At 40.6% G+C, this 24252-nt stretch overlaps 1 protein-coding gene across 3 annotated transcripts in view; it reads left to right on the top strand.

Annotated features, from left to right (window-relative positions):
* LOC133657238 (collagen alpha-1(XIX) chain-like) overlaps positions 1-24252 on the top strand; it is a 361915-nt gene that overhangs the window by 321950 nt on the left and 15713 nt on the right. For 2 of the 3 annotated variants that reach the window (XM_062058310.1, XM_062058311.1), the window contains 4 exons: positions 1550-1675; positions 2143-2209; positions 2299-2427; positions 23166-23243. In XM_062058310.1, coding sequence (XP_061914294.1) covers positions 1550-1675; positions 2143-2209; positions 2299-2427; positions 23166-23243 — 400 coding nt within the window. Of the gene's footprint in view, positions 1-1549; positions 1676-2142; positions 2210-2298; positions 2428-6917; positions 7454-23165; positions 23244-24252 lie in introns of those variants that run through there. The other variant, XM_062058312.1, reaches the window with a different exon arrangement.

Here is a 24252-nt window from a genome sequence, read left to right on the forward strand (position 1 = left end):
ATTGGACTTTGAAAAGTATTTTGACCAAACCGGATTACTTTCATTCTACTGCATAGTCATGTACATAGTGTCATGTACATAGAGTATATACCCCCCCCCCCCCCCATTGTTTGTATATATTGATTTTCAAACCACCTGACATGAATACTGTGTATATGTACATAATTTATAAAAAAAATTAACGTAATTTTTTATATACCGTATTTTCCGCACTATAAGGCGCACCTAAAAACCTCCAATTTCCTCAAAAGCTGACAGTGCGCCTTATAATCCGGTGCGCCTTATATATGGACCAATATTGAGCCACAACAGGTCTCGCAACTACAGTAACTACACCGACTTCATTTTCCCCCTTCTACGGCTGCTTACCGTAGAAGAAGAAGCGCTTCTTCTTCTACGAGGTGAAAATGAAGTCGGCGGCTGCTTACCTTAGAAGAAGAACTTCTTCTTCTATGGGGGAAAATGAAGTCGGCTGCTGATTACCGTAGTTGCGAGACCTAAACTTTATGTAAAGACCCAAAAATGGCTCCTATTAAGAGACACTCTTACGACGCAGAGTTTAAACTCAAGGCCATCAGTCACGTAGTAGAACACGGGAATAGAGCAGCAGCGAGGGAATTTAACATTAACTAATCAATGGTGCGGAAGTGGAGGAAGCAACATGATGACCTGCGCCAAGTAAAGAAGACTAAACAGAGTTTCCGAGGGAACAAAGCGAGACGGCTACAGTTGGAGGACAAACTGGAACAGTGGGTTGTTGAACAGAGAGCAGTAAGTAGAAGTGTCAGTACAATCACTATTTGTTTTGTTGACATTCCCTTTAGCGCAGCTCCATCTAATGGATGCATAACGTAACCCCAGCCTCTATTGTAGCGTCTATTCTATGCGCCTTATAATGCGGTGCGCCTTATATCTGAACAAAGTTTCAAAATAGGCCATTCATTGAAGGTGCGCCTTATAATCCGGTGCGCCTTATAGTGCGGAAAATACGGTACATGTTACAGGTTATATATATTTTATTATTGAATGTATCAAATGTGATGAATAATTAATTGCCCACAATGGAAACAAGCCTTTTGGCTTTTTGTGCCATCCATCCTTTTTGTGCCATCCTTAATGTGCCAGCCTTTTTAAAGCATTATATGGATTCAATTCTTTAAGATGTCAAAATACTTCTCAATCAACCAATCAATACTGGGCAGCGTGGCTCATGGTAGAGCGTCCGTCCAGAAACTTGAAGGGTTCTGGTACGAATCCAGCTTCTGCCGTTGTGTCTTTGGGCAAAACACTTCACCCACCTTGCTCCCAGTGCCACTCACACTGGTGAATGAATATTTGGTGGTTAGAGAGGCCATTGGCAGCCATGTTTCCGTCTGTTAACCCCAGGGCAACCAATGTAGCTTACCACCATCAATGTTAGTGAATGATGAGTTCTCCGTTTACACTGTAAAGAAGATTTCACTGTTTAGAAAAGTGCTATATGAATCTAGTCTATTATTATCATACAAGGGAATAGTCAGAATTAATGTGTTGTTTGTTTGAACTACAGGGTGATCCGGGAATTCCCGGAGAGAGAGGTGTCCAGGGAGAAAGAGGACGCACTGGAGATGGTGGCCCCTCGGGACCGAGCGGACCTGTTGGCCAAAAAGGGGATGTGGGCCCTCCGGGACAGTTGGTACGTTAGGAATTGCTCCAGCCTCTGAACAATATTTCTAAGACTCGTGTGCAGTAGCCGTACATTTCCGATGTAACCAAGACCTGCTGCTTTGATTCTGCTCGACCCGTCATACCACTCACTGTCAATGCTCACATGAAGGTCAGAGCGGTCAGTAAAAACAAAGAGGATGCGCTGCAGGCTTTTCACACATGCACTTAGCAGCAAGCATGAAAATGTAAGGGTTACATGATTAATATTATCATAATTATACATTTATCTGCAGCCCTGGAAGAGAAGCGCAACCACGTTATTTATTTTGCAGAGAACCGCTCTTATTATTTGTCAACCATTGAGAAAGATAATGGGCTAAGCTTGACTTAGTGTGTACAGACAGTTATCATTTTGTCAAACAATGTGTGACCACTTTATATTACAGTATTTCACTCACTCGCCGTGAAAGTGGTTACCGTTGTCTCTATCTGCAGGGCGACACCTCCCTCATGGAGGAACTGAAAATGTTCATCAGGACTGAAGTATTAAGGGTCTTTGAAGGTACAAATGCTCCCCTAAAGGTGATCTCACAGATTATTTGTGTGTGTGCTCTCCTTCTCATCCATTATGTGCGTTTGATATCTTTGCAGAAAAGCTGTCGAGCTCTGCCCTGCTACAGAAGACACCTGCAGGCCTTTTAGCCTCACAGATCCAAGGACCTCCAGGAGACCCTGGCAAGGATGGCTCACCAGGAGTGCCTGGACCTCCCGGTCCTCAAGGTATGACCTCAGCAAGCCGAGGTCAACATCTGAACTGTGACTTTATCTTCTCTTATTGTGTAAAGTCAACCTAAAAATTGGTAAATGTAATGCTTAACATTTGAATAATCCCTTTTGTTTGCTAGCTATTCATGTCCCTTTAATCTGATGTATTCAGTGTGAGACTCAAATGTTTAATAATATTGTGGTTCTACTGTACTATAGTTTGCATAGTGTGCTACGTGTTCCCGAGAGGTGTTTTAAAAATATAGGAACCACTGTCAACAAGCAGTATATCTCAAAAGGGAGTGTACCCCTGTCATTTCAGCAAACATGTATTATATCTACTCCAAGGACAATAATATACAAATGGATAGACTTTAGAGTAGTCAGTGTACAGCTTGTATAGTATCCGCTGTAACTGACTGCCATTATTGCTTAAATAATTGGCAGCACAAGCACACCTCCCAGTCAAATTTTGTCCAAACACCATTTTTATCAAGCACTGCCTTAATCGTCTTGGCCATGGAATTCTCTATAAAGCCGCTGGTGTTGGACTATGGGAAAATAATGTGACAGCACATGTGTACCAAACTTTTTTCACTTCGATACAATACCGATATTGGGGCCTTGAGTATTGGTCGATACCAATATTGATTTGATACGATATCAGCGTGAACATTCTGTTCTTTTTTAGTGTTGGAAAATACTGGTAGAGCTTTGCAGATGTAAATGCACTGCAAGACTGCTTGTATCAGAGCGCTTACTGTACTGTATAGTGGAGATTTTAGATGCAAGCCGATATAATCAGATTGTTATCAATATCAAATGGGTACATCCCTAGTACATGTTAGAATTGATATTTCACGCAATGAACCGTAGCGCTCTAGTGACTGCAGCACTCATGCTACCCCAGACCATGACACTACTACTGTACCACCACTCCCATGCTTGATTTTTGACAAGATGATGATCTCGCTACTCACTGTTGTTGCCAGTAGTGTTGTGCGATATAGACGATCTATAATATAAATCATAAAGCTTTTAAAACCATTGCCATATCGCCATAATGCATATTGATGACTCAGAGCTGTGTCCCGCAAATGTGACAGTGACAAGTGAACGAAGCCAGCGACTAATGTCACAGTACCAAGCTGCTTCTATATCACTAATCCTCCCCTCCGTAGCGGCACATGAATATTTTCTTACAAGGAGCATTATCACTAGAGGACAAGGAATAGCTAAAAATGCTACACTACGTACCGGAGAAGTACCGTATTTTTCGGACTATAAGTCGCAGTTTTTTTCATAGTTTGGCCGGGGGTGCGACATATACTCAGGAGCGACTTATGTGTGAAATTATTAACACATTACCGTAAAATATCAAATAATATTGTTTAGCTCATTCACGTAAGAGACTAGACGTATAAGATTTCATCGGATTTAGCGATTAGGAGTGACAGATTGTTTGGTAAACGTTTAGCATGTTCTATATGTTATAGTTATTTGAATGACTCTTACCATAATATGTTACGTTAACATACCAGGCACGTTCTCAGTTGGTTATTTATGCGTCATATAACGTACACTTATTCAGCCTGTTGTTCACTATTCTTTATTTATTTTAAATTGCCTTTCAAATGTCTATACTTGGTGTTGGGATTTATCAAATAAATTTCCCCAAAAAATGCGACTTATACTCCAGTGCGACTTATATATGTTTTTTTCCCTTCTTTGTTATGCATTTTCGGCGGTGCAACTTATACTCCGGAGCGACTTATACTCCGAAAAATACGGTATACAATAAAAAGCATAGCGAACCGCTAAGCTAGAGCTGTTGACATTGACAGTAATGATAGCAAGTACAGTATAAAATAATGGTCGATACTACAGTGATTAGATCAATATTTTTTTATTATTACAAAACCTGTTGTTTTTTGTTTACAAACTCAGGAAATAGAAGCCCACAGTAGTTTTTGCTTCTGTTTAATCAATCAATCAATCAATCAATGTTTATTTATATAGCCCTAAATCACAAGTGTCTCAAAGGGCTGTTTAGTTATTTTGCACTTTTTTACTTTACATTTTGTGTGTAATAAAAGCATAAGTAAATAATTTTAATATTTACTCGATATTGTTACATCGCTATCCGGTCTTTTGTCTGATTATAATAGTGATCAAAAATGTAATTATGCAATAATCTTGAAAATTTGAATTATGGACACTGGTATGGCTATTAAGCCTCTGCAAATACTTGGTATTGGATTGATACCCACATTTTTACACTGCAAAAACTTAAATCTAAGTAAGATTAAATATCTCAAATAAGGGTGATATTTGCTTATTTTCTGTCTGATAAGATAATTCTTCTCACTAAGCAGATTTTATGTTAGAGTGTTTTACTTGTTTTAAGTGTTTTGGTTCTAAATTATCTCAGTAAGATATATAGATAATCTCAGCATGTTGCTGAGATTTGATGACCTATATTTAGTAAAACATGCTTGAAACTAGAATAGCAACTGTTGCAAAGCTGTGTCGTCAACACTCACAAGTATAAAACAATTTTTTTAAAGTAATAATTTCTTATTTCAAGCATGAAAAAAAAAATCATGACTTTGACAAAATTGTGTCTCATATTAAAGCAGATGACAGCCAAATGGACTTTGCCGTTTTATTTTCAATGAAACAATAGAAAATACGTACTCATACAGTAGTGTAGTTGTTATTAGTGAGAATATACTTATTTTAAGGTATTTTGGGTTCATTGAGGTTAGCTAATTTTGCTTATTTTGGAAAGTCTTGGCAAGCCACATTTTCTTGTTCTATTGGCAGATAATTTTGCTTAGTTCAAATAAAATACCCCTAATTTATGTTTTTTTTTCTTGTTTTTGAACACTGACTTTTTGCAGTGCAGTATTGCCCAAAACAATGTAAAGTATCAAAACAACAGAATGATGAGTGATTATTACATCTTCACAGAAGTGTAAATATAACCATGTTACAACATCAAGTCACCAGATATTACGAAGTAGATTAATAATAGAAGCAATACGGTGGAACAGGGGTTAGTGCATGTGCCTCACAATACGAAGGTCCTGAGTAGTCCTGAGTTCAATCCCGGGCTCGGGATCTTTCTGTGTGGAGTTTGTATGTCCTCCCTGTGACTGCGTGGGTTCCCCCGGGTACTCCGGCTTCCTCCCACTTCCAAAGACATGCACCTGGGGATAGGTTGATTGGCAACACTAATTGGCCCTAGTGTGTGAATGTGAGTGTGAATGTTGTCTGTTTATTTGTGTTGGCCCTGCGATGAGGTGGCGACTTGTCCAGGGTGTACCCCGCCTTCCGCCCGAATGCAGCTGAGATAGGCTCCAGCACCCCCCGCAACCCCAAAAAGGGATAAGCGGTAGAAAATGGATGGATGGATTAATAATAGTTTTGATAAAATAAAACTGCAGTGTTTCCCACACATTTATTTATTTGTGGCGGCCCGCCACGAAAGAATTACGTCCGCCACAAATAAAAAATAAAAAATAAATTTAAAAAATTAAAAAATATATTTTTTATTTTTTTTGTCCTGTCCAGCTTCTCAGGCAAATCATATAGTTGATGTAGATGCCCATATAGGCTGTTCTGATTTACTTTACAAAAGAGAAGTGTAGGATACTTCTCTTGTTGCCTTATTTGTATTTGACCACTACTGTTTTCTGTTTATTTGTTACTGACTGTGGCAGGACACCTCTGCCTCTGTTTCACTTTATGTTGCTGGTAAATAATATGGTTGTAGTAGTAGGCTAAAGTTAAATTATTTAGTATGCACTAATTAAAGGGGCAGAGCTTTAAGAGACATTTTAGCTTTTATATTTTATAAGATATATTTTTTGTAAGAACCACAATTAATAAATATATTTCAGTGAATAACTTATTGTTCAAATCTGTATATAAATATGTACATAATGTGTTGTAATTATATTGTAAAATGGATGGATGGACGTTTAAAACAAAACTGTTATTATTAATCAGTAAGTATACATTTTTTTAGCCTTTTTAGAGAAAATCCTATCATTGTAGTACATTATGCAAATTGCTCGATGATGTCATGATGACCACGCCCATAGCCACGCCCATAGCCACGCCCCCACCACCACAGGTATCTTGGCAGTTCATGGGAAACACTGAACTGGAAATATGTTCCCGCCTACATCAGCAGCCGTTATTATTTATGTGCGAAATAATGTATTGTGACATATTCCATTATTGGAAAAGGCTGCAATATGTATTGCAATATAGATTTCAGGCTATACCTCCCATCCCTAATTACCAGCTATTTAGACAATAATGGCTGAATGTCACAGTGTAAATGAGTAAATCCATATTGCATCATTCACTCTGTACGTACGCCATCGTGTCGTCTTCCTGTTCGTCTTCCCACCAACACAACAGTTACTCGAGAAAAAAAAAAGAATTCCGCTTACAATGTTGTGGGGATTCATGGGTGTTTTTCTCTCGCTTAGACTGAGGGGCAGGCCGCAGAGGAAAAGGCCAGGCAGGAGTGTGTGGCACACAGCGGCTCTCTGGAAAAATATGAAGACGAATGAAGAATTGACTGTGAATCAGAGTTGTAACAATGCAGACAGGGAAGGAGTTCCCGGTATTGATACCTCAATCCAAGTGGGATCTGGGGAGGGCGGACTCTGAAATCCCAAAAAAGAGGGTGGACTGTGAGGACGGTAACTGGCCAGGCGTTATTCTTCCAACTGTCTTAGAGTTGCGCTTTGGATCTACCTCACCATGATATGAAATGCTGCTGCTCCCATTCATGAATAATACAGCTAAGGAAGAGCGGACTAGAAATATGTGTGCTGTGTTCTTGCCTCTCGTTACACAGCTGCTGTTTTTTTATTTTTTTTATTTTGTTTTGGTTTTATTTTCTTTGCTTGACGAGAGTAGTTTATAGGTGAGTCTTAATGCAGCTTTGCAATAAATCAACAACTTCCTATTTCTTTCTTTGTTGACTCCCCTCATCTGAAGGAGCGACATTTTTTGGGGGGGGGGGGGGGGGGGGTAATATTTCCTCATTATTTCTCGTCATCCTCTGCTGGAGACTATCCAATTGGACTTTTTCTCTCCTCGATGACAAAATGAATTGTTTATGGAGGAAAATAACCCCTCAGGTTAAATGTTAGTCTCAGGCTGTTAACTATGAGGACGCATGCTGAATATCATCTTTTTATTTGACTCCTGAGTTTTGCTTTTTATGTTTTGTTTCAGAGATCATTCTGTGCATAGCCACACATTGTTATGACATCATTTTGTACTTTTGAGTTTTTGATATTGACTTAAGCTGTGTTTTATTGCTTTATTTTGTATAATATAGAGAGTATTGACATGTTCATTGGTGTTCATAGAGTATTATTCAACTAACAAATACATCTGTGTTTCCTAACCATTGTTGAGGCGCAAGCGCCCCCTAGAGGGCCGCCAAAAAATATCTGTTTCTCAGCTGTGGTCTGTATGGGCCGGAGCGGTACTCAGTTGTAATGCACTTTTCCACCACTTGTGGCAATAATGAAAATTTCAAACAAACAGAAGAAGTCTTTAGCTAAAGTCATTTAAAAATGTCTTAAGGGCAAAAATTGTGACTAAAGTGGTGAGGCTGTATTTTCATTTGCACTAAATTTTTATTGACAGTTTAGTTAACAAATATATTCATTATTAATTTAGTTAATTTATTTTAGCACAACATAATTGTATGTAAATGTATTTTTTGTCAGTTATTTATGTGTCCCATCGTATGCAGTATATTTACTTAGTATTTATTTTTCCAGCCTGACCTAAGTCTAAGGTTTATGTGTTAAATAAATACCATTTGTGATAATATCATCATCAACACAAGATTGTAAACTGTAAGCAGGTTAGATATAATTGAATACGATTCAAATCAAGTGTAAGATTACTAATTCAGTGTTAATATTTGAGTGGAACCAATGCCCTGATGTCCAAAAGGTGAAGAACTCCTGAAATAGATTATTAATTAGGGATGTTCCGATTCCGATACCGATCTTCTGAGAGTGGGCTCTGCCGATACCACTAACGATCACATGTACCGTAATAACTACACTATTCACTTTATGTATGGTGAATTCTACTGTCTGTTTAACAGTAGCAACCCAAAGTAAGTTCTTTGTTCTCAATGGACACAATAACTAAACAAAAGCAAAAACTACTTAATTAACTACAAACCCCGAAACCAGTGAAGTTGGTATGTTGTGTAAATCGTAAATAAAAATAGAATACAATGATTTGCAAATCCTTTTCATCTTATATTCAATTGAATAGACTGCAAAGACAAGATACTTAATGTTCAAACTGGAAAACTTTATTTTTTGCAAATATTAGCTCATTTGAAATTTGCTGCCTGCAACATGTTTCAAAAAAGCTGGCACAAGTGGGAAAAAAGACTGAGAAAGTTGAGGAATGCTCATCAAACACTTTTTGGAAAATCCCACATGTGATGAGGCTAGTTGGGAACAGGTGGGTGCCATGATTGGGTGTAAAAGCAGCTTCCATGAAATGCTCAGTCATTCACAAACAAGGATGGGGCGAGGGTCACCACTTTGTGAACAAATTTGTGAGCAAATTGTCCAACAGTTTAAGAACAACATTTCTCAAGGAGCTATTGCAAGGAATTTAGGGATTTCACCATCTGCGGTCCGTAATATCATCAAAGGGTTCAGAGAATCTGGAGAAATCACTGCACGTAACATTGAATGCCCGTGACCTTGGATCCCTCATACTGCATCAAAAAGCGACATCAGCGTGTAAGTGATATCACCACATGGGCTCAGGAACACTTCAGAAAACCACTGTCAGTAACTACAGTTTGTCGCTACATCTGTAAGTGCAAGTTAAAACTCTACTATGCAAAGCGAAAGCCATTTATCAACAACACCCAGAAACGCTGCCGGCTTCGCTGGGCCTGAGTTCATCTAAGATGGACTGATGCAAAGTTTAAAAGTGTTCTGTGATCTGACAAGTCCACATTTCAAATTGTTTTTGGAAACTGTGGACGTTGTGTCCTCCGGACCAAAGAGGAAAAGAACCATCCGGATTGTTATAGGGGCAAAGTTCAAAAGCCAGCATCTGTGATGGTATGGGGGTGTACCAGTGCCCAAGACATGGGTAACTTACTCATCTGTGAAGGCACCATTAATGCTGAAAGGTGCATACAGGTTTTGGAGCAACATATGTTGCCATCCAAGCAACGTTATCATGGACGCCCCTGCTTATTTCAGCAAGACAATGCCAAGCCACGTGTTACAACAGCGTGGCTTCATAGTAAAAGAGTGTGGGTACTAGACTGGCCTGCCTGTAGTCCAGACCTGTCTCCCATTGAAAATGTGTGGCGCATTATGAAGCCTAAAATACCACAATGGAGACCTCCGGACTGTTGAACAACTTAAGCTGTACATCAAGCAAGAATGGGAAAGAATTCCACCTGAAAAGCTTCAAAAATTGGTCTCCTCAGTTCCCAAACGTTTACTGAGTGTGGTTAAAAGGAAAGGCCATGTAACACAGTGGTAAAAATACCCCTGTGCCAACTTGTTTGCAATGTGTTGCTGCCATTAAATTCTGAGTTAATGATTATTGGCAAAAGAAAATCTAGTTTTCCAGTTTGAACATTAAGTATCTTGTCTTTGCAGTCTATTCAATTGAATATAAGTTGAAAAAGATTTGCGAATCATTGTATTCTGTTTTTATTTACGATTTACACGACATGCCAACTTCACTGGTTTTGGGTTTTGTACTTCCCCCGAGCCTATGGGCTCTTGAAACTGCGGCTTACTACATTATGTAGATAAATATCCCTACTGCATGAAGTCATCTCATTTGCATAGTCGCAAAATGTAATATTTGTGGATACATTTTGGTTTGTGTTTCAAAAACAGTGTGACTATCTAATGCAGTGGTTCTTAACCTGGGTTCGATTGAACCCTAGGGGTTCGGTGAGTCAGGCTCAGGGGTTCGGTGGAGGTCAAGACACACCCGACTCATCGTGTAAATAAAAACTTCTCCCTATCGGCGTATTACGGAATCGGCAACAGCAGAAGTCAGACTGATTTGCAGGTGTGTAATTTGTTGTGAGTTTATGCACTGTGTTGGTTTTGTTCTTTGAACAAGGTGATGTTCATGCACGGTTCATTTTGTGCACCAGTAAAAAAACATGGTAACACTTTAGTATGGGGAACATATTCACCATTAATTAGTTGCTTATTAACATGCAAATTAGTAACATATTGGCTCTTAACTAGTCATTATTAAGTACTTATTAATGCCTTATTCGGCATGGCCTTATTGTAACCCTAACACTCTAACCCTAACCCTAACCAAATAACTCTAAATTAAGTCTTTGTTACTTAGAATATGTTCCCCATACTAAAGTGTTACCAAAAACATATAACTTTGTCTTGAATTTGAAAAAAAAACATTTTATTTTTCACTAAAGAAGGGTTCGGTGAATGCGCATATGAAACTGGTGGGGTTCGGTACCTCCAACAAGGTTAAGAACCACTGATCTAATGTTTTAAAAACAGAAACGGAGTTGTTTTTTAACTTACGGTTTAATTTCGTGCAGCAGTGGGAAACATTAAATTTGTAACTTCATAATTGTTGTTGACCAAATAGACATCTCGGGGGGGCTGGGATACGAGTGCATCAATGTCTGCTCCACAGAGCGGGTGTTTGATTTGTAGACTGGTGTTAGAGTAGCCTTAGCTGAACAAAGGTGAAGCCATCTCCGCCAAACATTTGCCTCCAGCCGGTCTAAATCCAAGCGTGACAGCCCCAGTGCCGCCCATTCTTGTTGTCTTGTGTTTTGGATGAACATGAACACTAGTCCAGCCCAGGGGTCTCAAAATGTATAGTTACTCGTTCAACATGATGCAAGTGTCTGTAGATAAAGTTTGTGTGTGCCGCTACTTCTATGAATCCTATTTTCTCGTATGTTCTTCTTCCCCGTCTGAGCCGCCACAGAGTTAAGATGTGCACTGTCGCCTAGTGTATGGCGCTGTAACTACAAACACGTGTTATTCGTAAATATAAACAGAATACAATGATTTGCAAATCCTTTTCAACTTATATTCAACATATTTAATGTTCGAACTGAGGACTCGTCAGACCACAGAACACTTTTCCACTTTGCATCAGTCCATCTCAGAAGCCGGCAGCGTTTCTGGGTGTTGTTGATAAATGGCTTTCGATTTGCATAGTAGAGTTTTAAGTAGAAATGTAGAAATTCAGAGCTTTATTTGTCCATTCTTAACATGTACAAGACACATAAGAACTGAAATTACATTTTCGGCACAATCCCGCTAAGAGCAGACATACGTTACAGGGAGACAAGACGGGACCGCCAACGGATCAGCCACTTAGGGCGCTCCTTAAAAAGGTGGGAAAAAGGTGACATTGGGGAAGGGGGGGAGAGTTAAAAAAAATATCAGTCTGAGGCTGGACCCTCAGGAATGGTCCAGACTGAGTCCGAGGAAAAAACCTCACATAGCATGGCACACATAAACATGGTACATGTAATCACAACAACTCGCAACAGAGTCATCCAACAGGACTTTGGAGGCCGGCAGCTGCTGTTGAGCGCTACTCAGCCCCCACAACCCCGGAGGAATTAAGCAGTGGTGAAGGCGTTGATTTGGGGAGGGGTGTGTGCGTGCATGTATGCCCAATTAACTTGGGTGAGATGTTGGAATTGTCTTTATGGGCCGAGGCTTGCACTTGCACTTACAGATGTAGCGACAAACTGTAGTTACTGACAGTAGTTTTCTGAAGTGATATCCTTTACACACTGATGTCAGTTTTTGATGCAGTACCACCTGAGGGATCCAAGGTCCGTAACCGATATCATCGCTTACGTGCAGTGATATTTTTTCAGATGCTCTGAACCCTTTGATGATATTACGGACCGTAGATGGTGAAATCCCTAAATTCCTTGCAATAGCTCGTTGAGAAATGTTGTTCTTAAACTGTTGGACAATTTGCTCACGCGTTTGTTGACAAAGTGGTGACCCTCGCCCCATCCTTCTTTGTGAATGACTGATCCTTTCATGGAAGCTGCTTTTATACCCAATCATGGCACCCACCTGTTCCCAATTAGCCTGTTCACCTGTGGGATGTTCCAAATAAGTGTTTGATGAGCATCCCTCAACTTTCTCAGTATTTTTTGCCACTTGCGCCAGCTTTTTTGAAACATGTTGCAGGCATCAAATTCCAAATTAGCTAATATTTGCAAAGATTAACAACGTTTTCCAGTTCGAACATTAAGTATCTTGTCTTTGCAATCTATTCAATTGAATGTAGGTTGAAAAGGATTTGCATGCATTGTATTCTGTTTTTATTTACGATTTACACAAAGTGCCAACTTCACTGGTTTGGGGGTTTGTGCAAGATACATTTGCAGTCAATAAAATTAATGACAGAGGATGGCAAAATATACCCGAATTGTACTTGTGGCGACCTGCCGCAAGTAAATAAATATGTGGGAAACACTGTGATGACACTTACAATAATAAGAAATGCAGTTTATTGCTGTAATGGAGGTGATTAATATTATTGTTGGGGAGCATCTCCACACTGTGTATGGAGACTTATAATTAGCTGCGAGCCGCTTGTCAGCCAAAGAGGATCAGTGTTTGTGATCGGTAGGGCTGGGCGATGTGGACGAAAAAGTATATGTCAATATAGTTAAACTCGATATTCGATATATATCTCAAATTATTTTCCGGTGAATGTATACATATAAATATATTCATTTTTGAGCGATATTCAGTGAAATTGAAGTGAATGACGACTGTACTGTAAACGGTCAGTGGCACTTTTATTAACCTAGTTAGTCATGATCAGTGTTGGGACTAACGTAACGCCGTTAGTTTCGGCGGTAACTAGTAATCTAACGCGTTATGTTTTTATATACAGTAACTCCGTTACCGTTACTGCATGATGCGTTACTGCGTTATTTTACGTTATTTTTATGTAGTATCGGCTACAAACTGAAGATCTGGGTGTGTTTTATTGGAGCGCTCCGGTGGAAAAGAAGAGGCGTGCTTTTAGGCGTGCTTTTCCCCACCTACAGAAAGCACGCCTCCCCCCAGAGCCGTACTTCGGGTGTAACAACCTTCACTTTACCCGGAAGAGGGTCTTTACAGCTGAGGGTGAATGACGAGCCCGGCGGTTTGTTGCAACTTTGTGACTTTATTGCACGCAGTCATCCAGCAAGCTAGAGCACTTACACGCAGGGGCGCCGAAAAGGGGGGGTAAAGGAGACGGATTCTAGGGGCCCATGATGGAGGGGGGCCCAGAGAGGCCCCTAATGATGATGAAATTATAATACAGAAAAAATAATGACACTAAGTTATTAACTAACATATAATCACAAATGATTTATTTTCCATGTCCTGGTAACAATACCTTTTATTTGTTTTGGAAGCATCAACACCTGCAGGGCCCTCCCTCCCCCCCTCTATTTACGTAAAATGGTTCAGTCAGAACCGAATCAGATGCAGGTAGAGCACCGGCGATTTGTCACAGACAGCGCCACAGCGGGTAAAGCGAAAGAGACAGCAGTATGCCTCAAAAATCAGGCAGCCAAAAAAGAAAGGAAAAGAAAATAAGAGAGGAGAAGGAGTTGAAGGGTCGACAATATGTCACCCAATATTTCCAAAAAAAAAGGTGGGTTTGTTAGTTGTGGTGGAAAGTTATGCATATTAACTTTGTCCCTGTCTGTGGTAATAAGCTAGCTCACTTTTCTCACCATGATAGCTCAAGAAAACTCTGGATTTTTACATTTTACTGCTATATTAGTGAAATAATCAATCCAGTCAAACATTTATCAAGCTGTTCTTATTCAATAATGTCATGGAAGAGTTTATTTCCAATTTAAGAATCAGTGGTGCAGCAAATAAATGACTCAAAATGAATTCCATTGTATTCAGAGTGCTCAGTTCTTCCCCTACTGTACATGTCAACTGTGATGCTGTTCTTCTTTCAGAAATATGGTAATGATAGTCAAAAATACCATTAAAATGCATAATTGTATGTAAAATAGCATCAAAAAATGTTGCCGCTCTGTTGGGGGCCCTGTAAAGATTCTTTTCATGGGGCCCAAAATCCCTACACGCACTCACTGTCGCCGCTCCCTCACCTCTCTCCCCCACTCACTCACTGACGTCACTCACCTCTCATGCTGTCATATCTTAAAGGGCCACACACACACACACACACACACACATACGCTACTCTCATAACAACTAACAAGACATCATGGCGAAGCCAGAAGTCGAGTTTTTTAACATGGAGACATTCTCAATACTTTTCTTTTGTCGAGCACAAAGAAAACAACATTTTAGTTAAATGTAAGTTGTGTCTTGGATCAAAGATCCTATCTACTTAGAGTTAAAGTTAAAGTGCCATTATGTTGCAGCTATTTGAAATAGTTTTGTAAATTTTTTCTGGCCTGAAATAAATTGGCCCTTTGAAACATATCTTTGTCGTTGTGTGTTGTATGTAGACCACATTGCTTTCTGAGTTCAGTGATGCAAATGCATGTCAAGTTGATCAACAGATTGTATTATTCTCCAGTGCAATAACAGTACTGAAATGAAGGCTAAAAGGGCATTAATGGGAGCTTTAAAAAAAAGGGGGGGAAAAAGAAGTAACTAAATAGTTACTTTTCACAGTAACGCATTACATTTTGGTGTAAGTAACTGAGTTAGTAACTGAGTTACTTTTGAAATAAAGTAACTAGTAATTGTAACTAGTTACTGGTTTTCAGTAACTAACCCAACACTGGTCATGATGGGTATTAACAGCACAGAAAAGAAACTGTTTAAGTAGCACAAAATTACATAACAAATAAAATAAAAAAATATTATTCTATGTAAAATAAATAACAGCTGTGGAAATAATACAAAATGTATCAAACTCAGATAAAAAAATAAATTTGCAGGCAGGCACTATTTAATTCCCAGTCGAGGATGTAATGGACTGTCACACACGTGCGGTTCTGGTTATGATCTTCCTCACTTTGCCATACATTTTTGGCAGCATTTCTCTTGGCAACTCGAGAACAGTTTTGATTTGGGCTTACGTTGTAAACAACTCAAATTAAAGTTTTATCCGGACGCATACATTTGTCCAAATGTGGCCAAGTAGACGCATTGTGGGTTTCCTAGACATTGTCTACATCGCTAAAAGAAAAATCTAAAAAAGAGAATCCCTCTGCCATCTTCCACTAGTTTTTAAAATACATAAATCGCCCAGTTGAATATTGCCTCTTCTTTTCTCCAACCCTCTGGTCGTCATTTGGGATGTCTGTTGTGATTTCCCTTCCTGGTTCGATGACCCGCCCTATCTTGCCTCTGAATGGCCTGTCCCTAATGTTTTGCCCTAATCTCAACCAATCGTGACTCATCATAGTAAACAACCAACCAATCATGGATGTTCTTTTACGTGCACGCACGTCTTGGAAGGAGGAAGGGTAGGGGTTTATAGCCCATGGAGTTTTGCGAGGGAGTGGAAAGCGGGGGAGAACAAGGAACACAACAAATACGCGGTGTTTGGTCAATTTAACGTGAAATAAATTATATCGATATTACGATATTTTCTTCATTCATATCTTGTTTAAAAATATATCGATATATCTTACAGACTCGATATATCGCCCAGCCCGAGTGATTGGCATTAAAAGGCATTGATCATGTACTTTTTCACGAAAATCGTCCGATGCTGATCAGCAGCCGATCGATCGGCACATCCCTACCATTAATGTTGTTTACAGGACTGCAATCCAATCAAGGATGCATCATCCACTATTTGTCCACTAAAATATTTGCCCCTGGATACAATTTGTTTCCAGACATGGCATGTTGGATATACAGTATCGGAGTGCACCAATCTAGTTTGCTGCCCAATTGCATTGCCCCGTGTGTTGCTCAATATTTCTTCAAGCTTCAGAATATTCTCTCCTCCACAGCGAACCTCCTCCCCTCAATGAAATCCCCCGGGGTCTGTGAATGCTGAAAAGAAGTCTCATTATTGCAACAATACGCTTTCCCTCCACTTCTCCAATTCCTTTTTTTCTTTTTTTAAATCCTCCTGTATCTTTCACGCTCACTTTCAGAGCGATCGCAAGCTCTTTTTCGGAGATTTTCTGCGACACGTAAGCGTTGAAGCGTTTCTCCTTTGGGCCAGGCGGCGCGATGCTTAATGCTGCTGTCAGAGCATACAAAATGCACACCAGCCTACGAGCCGGTTCTAAATGCATTGCTTTAAATGCTTCATGGGGGATACTGTGCACAATCTAACATGCATGTTGCTTGGGAAGTGCCTGCATGTTTTAAGCGACATACATAATAAATATGAGTGAAGATTTTTGATATACTTGTACAGTAGGAAGCTCAATTCTTTGGCTGGTCATCATTGTATTACCATATTAACTCTGCATGATAGCTTTGCCTTGGATGACTTTGGATCCTCATTAACTGGTGTCATGCATTTGAGTTTGATATTTTAGACTGCTAAGTTCAGGGTCTGGGCACCAAATTCTGGGTCCCCATACACAAGACTCCTGAAGGACCCCTCATTTCACCCTAAACCAAATCTTGCCGCCTCATACACGCACACTTGGTATGTTTACATTCACTAAAAAAAGTAATTTTTGCATGAATTTGCTAGAAACCAGCTTTTTAAAACACATGCATGTATATATAATGTATTTATGTATTTGTGAATGTATGTATGTATATATACAGTATGTGTATATGTAAAAATATATATATACATGTGTATGTATATGCGTGTAAATGTGTGTGTGCGTATGTACGTGTATATATATATATATATATATATATATGTGTGTGTGCGTGTGTGTATGTGCATATATATACACGTAGGTATATGTGCATATATATATATATATATATATATATATATATATATATATATATATATATATATATATATATATATATATATATATATATACAGTATAAAGATATATATATATATATATATATATATATATATATATATATATATATATACTGTATATAATTTTTATTTTTATTTTTTATTTAGGGTTACCTGCGAGGGGAGGGGGTTTGCCCATCCCTCTGCGTTGAGCCAACCAGATTAGCCACTTTATTCCAGAGATGACGGTCTTGTGCCAGCTGTTCTGCATCCTCCACAGCAACTCCCTGTAGTTGGAGGTCGCCCGCAACGACGTCGATACATTGGGTGCCGGGTTTTCCTCAAGGTCTTTTCCAGCCTGCAGCCCTCGAGTCAAACTGGAGAATGGTCAAACCAGCGGGTATGACGTTGCGCAACCAGACAGGAGGCTCTGGGCTGGGCAGTGCGGGCTCTAAGCACTTTGTTGGAAACTTGCAGGGGCCACCTGATGTTCTCGATGGTTCTGAGTGTCTTGCTATCAAAGCCATCTATTCTTTCCGCCAGAGACTTGTTTAAGGACCAAGTCTCCGAGGCATAAAGCAGGATGGAGAGTACTGCAGAGTTGTAAATTCTGAGCTTCTTCTTGCGTGAGATGGTCTGGTGCCGCCAGAGTGGTTTCCAGGGAGATTGCAGAGCTGATGCAGCTAGGGCTCTTCTGCGGATGATCTCTTGTTTTAGGTCTGTGTTGTCTGTCACTATGTACTGTAAATACACAAAGTTCTTAACAGGCTCTACAATGTCTTTACCAAGTCGCAGTGGAGGTGGATCTGGTCTATCATCAACATACAGGAATTTGGTTTTCGTCCAGCTCAATAGGAGGTCAAGCTTCTCTGCCTCTTCACTGTACTGTATATGCCCAGAGCGTCTTTCAGCTGGCTGTAGGATGTGCTAAGCAGGATGGTGTCGTCAGCGTATTCCAGGTAGGTTAAGTGGTTATTGCCAAAGGACACTCCGGGAATCTGCTCACAAACCCTGATCAGTAATGCAATTGAAGAGGTCAGTAGCAGGCATACAGCCCAGGCGAGCGCCATTGGAGATGGGAAACCAGTCTGAGTGTCTCTGCCGTTAATGTGGCCATAGCTCTGTGCGTTGCTGTAAAGCAGCTTGGTTTGGGCAACAATCTTAGACAGTGCTCCAAGGGCCAGAAGGATACTCCGCAGTGAAGCGTGGCAGAGTGTCAAAGACAGTCTTTAGATCTATGAATCCGATGTAGAGATAGCAGTCTTTACAGAATATATAGGTCTTCTCTATCAACAAACGAAAGGCGGAGATGTGGTCTGTTGTGGAGCAGTTAGGCATGAAGCCAGCCTGCTGGGGACGGTAACGGCTTCTGATGGCTAAGAGAGCACAAGTGAGCAAGATCCTGGTAAAGAGCTTGCCAGGGATGGAATGTAGGGAGTGTCCACTGTGATTGCTGCAGACTAGCCTGTTACCCTTACATTTCCAGAGGGGTAATATGAATATGTGAGGAAGCCATTCGACGATGCTCTCACTATCTGATTTTAGCATCTCTGTAGTTATTGCACAGAGGCCGGGGACTTTCTTGTTAAGTTTCTTCAGAGCGGCTCTGACTTCTTTGGTTGTCACAGGGTCTGTACAGCAGGCGTCACTAGGGACTGCAGCGTCAGCCAGCGCTAGGATGGTGGGATCAGCTGGGTTGGTATTGTGCTGCAGAGGGAGGCTGAAGTGCTCTTTACAGCATTCGAGGCAGTTTGCTTCAGTTGTTATGAGGTTTCCACCAGAATTTTTCATCAGGGCTGCCTTGATGCCAAGCTCTGCTCCTCAGTTGGTAACAAACGATTTCTAGCGTCGGGAGATGAGGATGTGGTTGAGCACTTTCCTGGTTCTGCCATCTGGGCTGTACCATGTCCAATGATGCATGAGTTTTTGAAGAAACCAGGTATCAAAAACACAGAGGTTGTTGTGGTGGCAGAAAAGAAGAAGGCAGTTACCGTTGTCGTTAGTGGACCTGTCAACAAAAGTTGTGCCAGCAAGTGAGCCTGTGACCCGATCATTGCTCGTCAGCGTGGTGTTGACATCGGTGTGGATGATGGTGATGTTGTGTGATGGCACTTGGAGTTGGTCAAAAAAGGTATCCTTCACTTCCTCATCAGCGACATTGCTGGGGGCATAAACAACAATTACTTTCATCTTGCCATGTTAACGGAGAAAGCGGACCAGTAATCTGTCGCTCAGGTGTTTCCAGCTGATCAGGGATTTACATAGGAGGGCCTTTGGAATGGCAAGTGCCACACCATATTGGGTTGTTAGCCCCCCGCAGGATAGTAGGTTGGTGGGGCTGCCACCTCACAGTGTACCGACACGTTGGGGTCATTGTTTGTCTCGTACCTACCCTGGAGACCATCCAGCCAAGGATGACCCTACCAGGAGCAAGGTCCAGACGGTATCGCTCTCCAGGGTCGTTGGAACGTGCAAACCCTGTCGACACTGCAAGGCCAGACCCAAAAGGGGAATATATATGTATATATATACTGTATATGTATATTTATTTTTTTTGTAGGAATCAATTTTAGGGCACCTCTGTGCCAACTTGCTGTGTGTATATGTCATACATTAGCAACCAATGGGAACTGTTGTAACCTGTAACCTGATTATTATTTATTATTATTTTTAGAAATATAATATATTTGAATCAAGAATTGTGTTGAATCGTGAATCGATTCTTAATCGAATTGTCACCTCAAGAATCGTAATAGAATCAACTCGATTCACATCCCAACTGTTTCATGATCTGAGAACATGTTCGAAGTTTCCCACAGCACTGCAATCTTATTGTGGCAGGAAAGGAGTAACGAGTGACGTAATTGTGGAATTTGCAAAATTGAATGTGACGCATTTGTAAAAAGTAAGTGAAAAAACATGAAAAAAGCATTTAGAACTGCAAAAAAACGGTTTTGTTCTTTTTGTCGTTTTTATGTTAAGACGGAGTCGCTTGTGAGAGCTTTTAGATGGGGAAGGGGCTGGCAGCAGTACCCAATGCTCGTTGGGAAGAGCGATGTGTGCTTTCCAATGCTCAATTTGCCGCTAATCACTTTTCGCTGCGAGCAGGCCCATAATAAAATTCGTAGTTCAGTGTAATTGCAGCCTCCGCAACCTGGGTGGTTAATAGTTAAATATATATTGGCAATCTGTAAAACCTTTAGAAAGAACATTAACTACAATAACACACATTGGGCAACACAAAGAGCAACTTCCTGTAAACAAGTTGAAGTTAAGATATTTAGTCACATGGTTAAAATGTGATCCTGAAGTGAAACTTCACACGGCCCAGCCTAGCCATGGCTCCTCAGGTAAATTGAGTTTGGGATTCCTGATCTAGAGGACTCTAATTACCGTATTTTCCGGACCGTAGGGCGCACCGGATTATAAGGCGCACTGCCGATGAGCTAGTCTGGTCTATTTTTATACAAAAGGCGCACCGGATTATAGGGAGCAGTAAAAGGGTCATATTTTTTTTTTTTTTTCTAAATTGAAAACACTCCCTTGTGGTCTACATAACATATAATGCTGGTTCTTTGGTCAAAATGTTGCATAGATTATGTTTTACAAAACATCTTCAAGACGCTTTCTGACAGTCGCTTCAGGATGCGCCGTTTTGTGGGCGGTCTTATTTACGTGGCTCACCTTCGACAGCGTCTTTTCTCCATCATCTTTGTTGTAGCGGTGTAGCGTGCAAGGACGGGTGTGGAAGAAGTGTCAAAAGATGGAGCTAACTGTTTTAATAACATTCAGACTTTACTTAAGTCAATAACGGAGCAGCATCTCCTCAGCCGTGGCTCACTAGTGCAACATCAACGCCGGAAATGTGTCCTGTGAAAAACCGTCTGACTCAACGGGACTCTCTAAAACTAAAGTTCCTTGGGTGAATAATGTAAACTCACTACACCGGTATGTTTTAGCGCTTTCATGGCGAGTTTACTGACAGATATAAGTAAGAACTTTAAACTATTTTACTTTATATTAGAAATGGTAACAGCAGAGGATGAATGTCCCATAACAAGAAAATAGGGAAAAAGAAGAATCTTATTGACTACGGTGTCGGCAGCGACTACAAAGGCGGAGGCGCGCAAATTTTCAGGATTTATGCAGATCCCAAATACACATTAGCAGGTACCGGAAGGTAATAAAAGTTGCTTTTGCATAATATTGCGAAACAAAATGCCAGATAATATGTCTTACTTTATACACACACCATAATAATACTCGTATGTTGAAGCACAGTACAATCCATCAAGCGGTGCAGCTTCACAGCTTACCAAAGTCGTACTAAAACATTTTGATCGATTTTTGAGCGCCGTGTGTAATGTTCTATATTTTCAATGGAACATATAACATTTTGGTGTTGTTTACTTGAGTCATATTGCAGTCTACACGTATCTCTTATGTGTGACTGCCATCTACTGGTCACACTTATCATTTCACCATGATCCAAATAAAATTGCTTCGAGGTCGGTAAGCACAACCAAAATCATTCCGTACATTAGACGCACCGGTTTATAAGGCGCACTGTCAAGTTTTGAGAAAATGAAAGGATTTTAAGTGTGCCTCGCTTAAATATAACAACAATGTTGCTAACTTGGCAACAGTTCACCCCTTTTTCTCTGCCTTCTCATTCTCTGGCAGACCATGCATTTATAAGTGAGGAAATGTGTGGGAAAGACTCATAGATTGCTTTACTTGTTGGCATCACTTATTCAGAGTCCCACTCGTTTTACTGCATTTTTTATTCAATCTTTATATTTTTCCGTTTTTCTTCAGGACCTGTACACAAACCATTTCCATCCATCCATTTTCTACCGCTTGTCCCGTTCGGGGTGGCGGGGGGTGCTGGAGCCTATCTCAGCTGCATTTGGGCAGAAGGCGGGGTACACCCTGGACAAGTTGCCACCTCATCGCAGGGCCAACACAGATAGACAGACAACATTCACACTCACATTCACACACTAGGGCCAATTTAGTGCTGCCAATCAACCTATACCCAGGTGCATGTCTTTGGAGGTGGGAGGAAGCCGGAGTACCCGGAGGGAACCCACGCAGTCACGGGGCGAACATACAAACCCGAGCACAGGATCGAACCCAGGACCTTCGTATTGTGAGGCAGACGCACTAACCCCTCTTCCACCGTGCTGCCCACAAACCATTTAAACATCACAAAATAATGGCACAACAAAACTTCTACTATCAGCAGGGTAATATTATATTATTATGATATCATATGATATACAACATGTTGTCCAAAGTGATCTCCTCGGAGATCAAACCAGATGTTGCTGTGTCGAATTGTGACAGTGTCGAGTGATCGTTCTGTTGCATCTTGTCGCCGCCGTCGACTCGCGCACAGATGGCTCCTCTGATGGTTTCCGCTTTTTGACGTGGACGTCTGTACGCGTTTTATTATTCAAGGTATGGGACCGACGCCGGGAACAAAGTAGCCTGTTTGTATGTCGACTTGCAAAGCTGCTTCGCTCCAAATAATCACAGAGCTGGTGTTTGCTTGACATTGCTGTCACACGGCTGTTATTTATAGCATCGGGAAGCTAATGCACAGAATTCCCTGGATGGCTGTGAAGGTGTCAGAAGTGTATCGCCACCTTGAATCACCTTGTTGTTGCCGTTGTGCTAACATCACTAACTGTGTACCTTTCTCATGAGCACATGACACTGCACAGTCAGCATTTTAGTACTCGGTACAATCAGTCTGTTGTTTTTTTTTCACCCCCCCCTCACAGGATATAGGGGGCAAAAAGGAGAACGAGGTCAGATTGGTCTGGGCCTGCTGGGAGATCCAGGACCTATTGGACCACCAGGTAAGACCAACAACTCTATATAAGGGGTGCTCTCAATTAAATGTTAAAGATCTCCCCCTACAGGTGCATTCCTTCAATGGTTTCATTTCCCTCCATGTCCCGTTACTTTTGTCCACATCAACTTTTCAGACTTCGACTTTGTCCTCCATCTTTTAATCAATTGCTTTCAGGCGCTGCCCTGAAGCTTAAGTGTGTTGGTGCTGCGTCACCACTTTCATCAACAGTCAGCAGCTCTGATGACTGCAGTGAACGCCTCTCACGTCGCACACAGAAATCTGATTAATCACACTTTTGTTCGTTTTTCACTACAATTATTTGCTCAAGACTTACTAACAGTTTAATCTAAAGTCCCATTACGGTTTATTATGAAGCAAAACAGTGGGAGTGTCCTCACTAAACTTTGCATTGGCATGATCACTGACCTTATAACCAGAGTAGCCAGAAATTGTACTCAAGTAAGAGTACTGTTACTTTAGGGATTTATTACCCAAGTAAAAGTAAGGAGTAGTCACCCAAATATTTACTTGAGTAAAAGTAAAAAGTATGTTGTGAAAAAACTACTCAAGTACTGAGTAACTGATGAGTAACCTGTTCATTTAATGATGACGGCAACAAATAATGCACAAAAACATAAAAATAGCAATGAGCAAATTCAGAGCCAAGAATATCTCTTAAGCAACTAAAACAATAATATATATTAAATAATAATACATTCACATAAAAACATTAAGGCAAATTGAGCCACAATAACTTAACAGCACCATAGGCTCAGTAAGCAGAGATTCCAAAGGAAAATAACAAGTTAGCCTTTACGCAAACCATAAACTGATAGGTGTGGGCTGCATCTGGGAACACACTGTGCACTTCTGATTGGTGTTTCTAAGCATGTGTGTGTGTGTGTGTGTGTGTGTGTGTGTGTGTGTGTGTGTGTGTGTGTGTGTGTGTGTGTGTGTGTGTGTGTGTGTGTGTGTGTGTGTGTGTGTGTGTCTGTCTTTGTCTGTCTCTCTAC

Source organism: Entelurus aequoreus, linkage group LG09 (genome assembly GCF_033978785.1).
Source record: "Entelurus aequoreus isolate RoL-2023_Sb linkage group LG09, RoL_Eaeq_v1.1, whole genome shotgun sequence".
NCBI classification, from domain to species: domain Eukaryota; kingdom Metazoa; phylum Chordata; class Actinopteri; order Syngnathiformes; family Syngnathidae; genus Entelurus; species Entelurus aequoreus.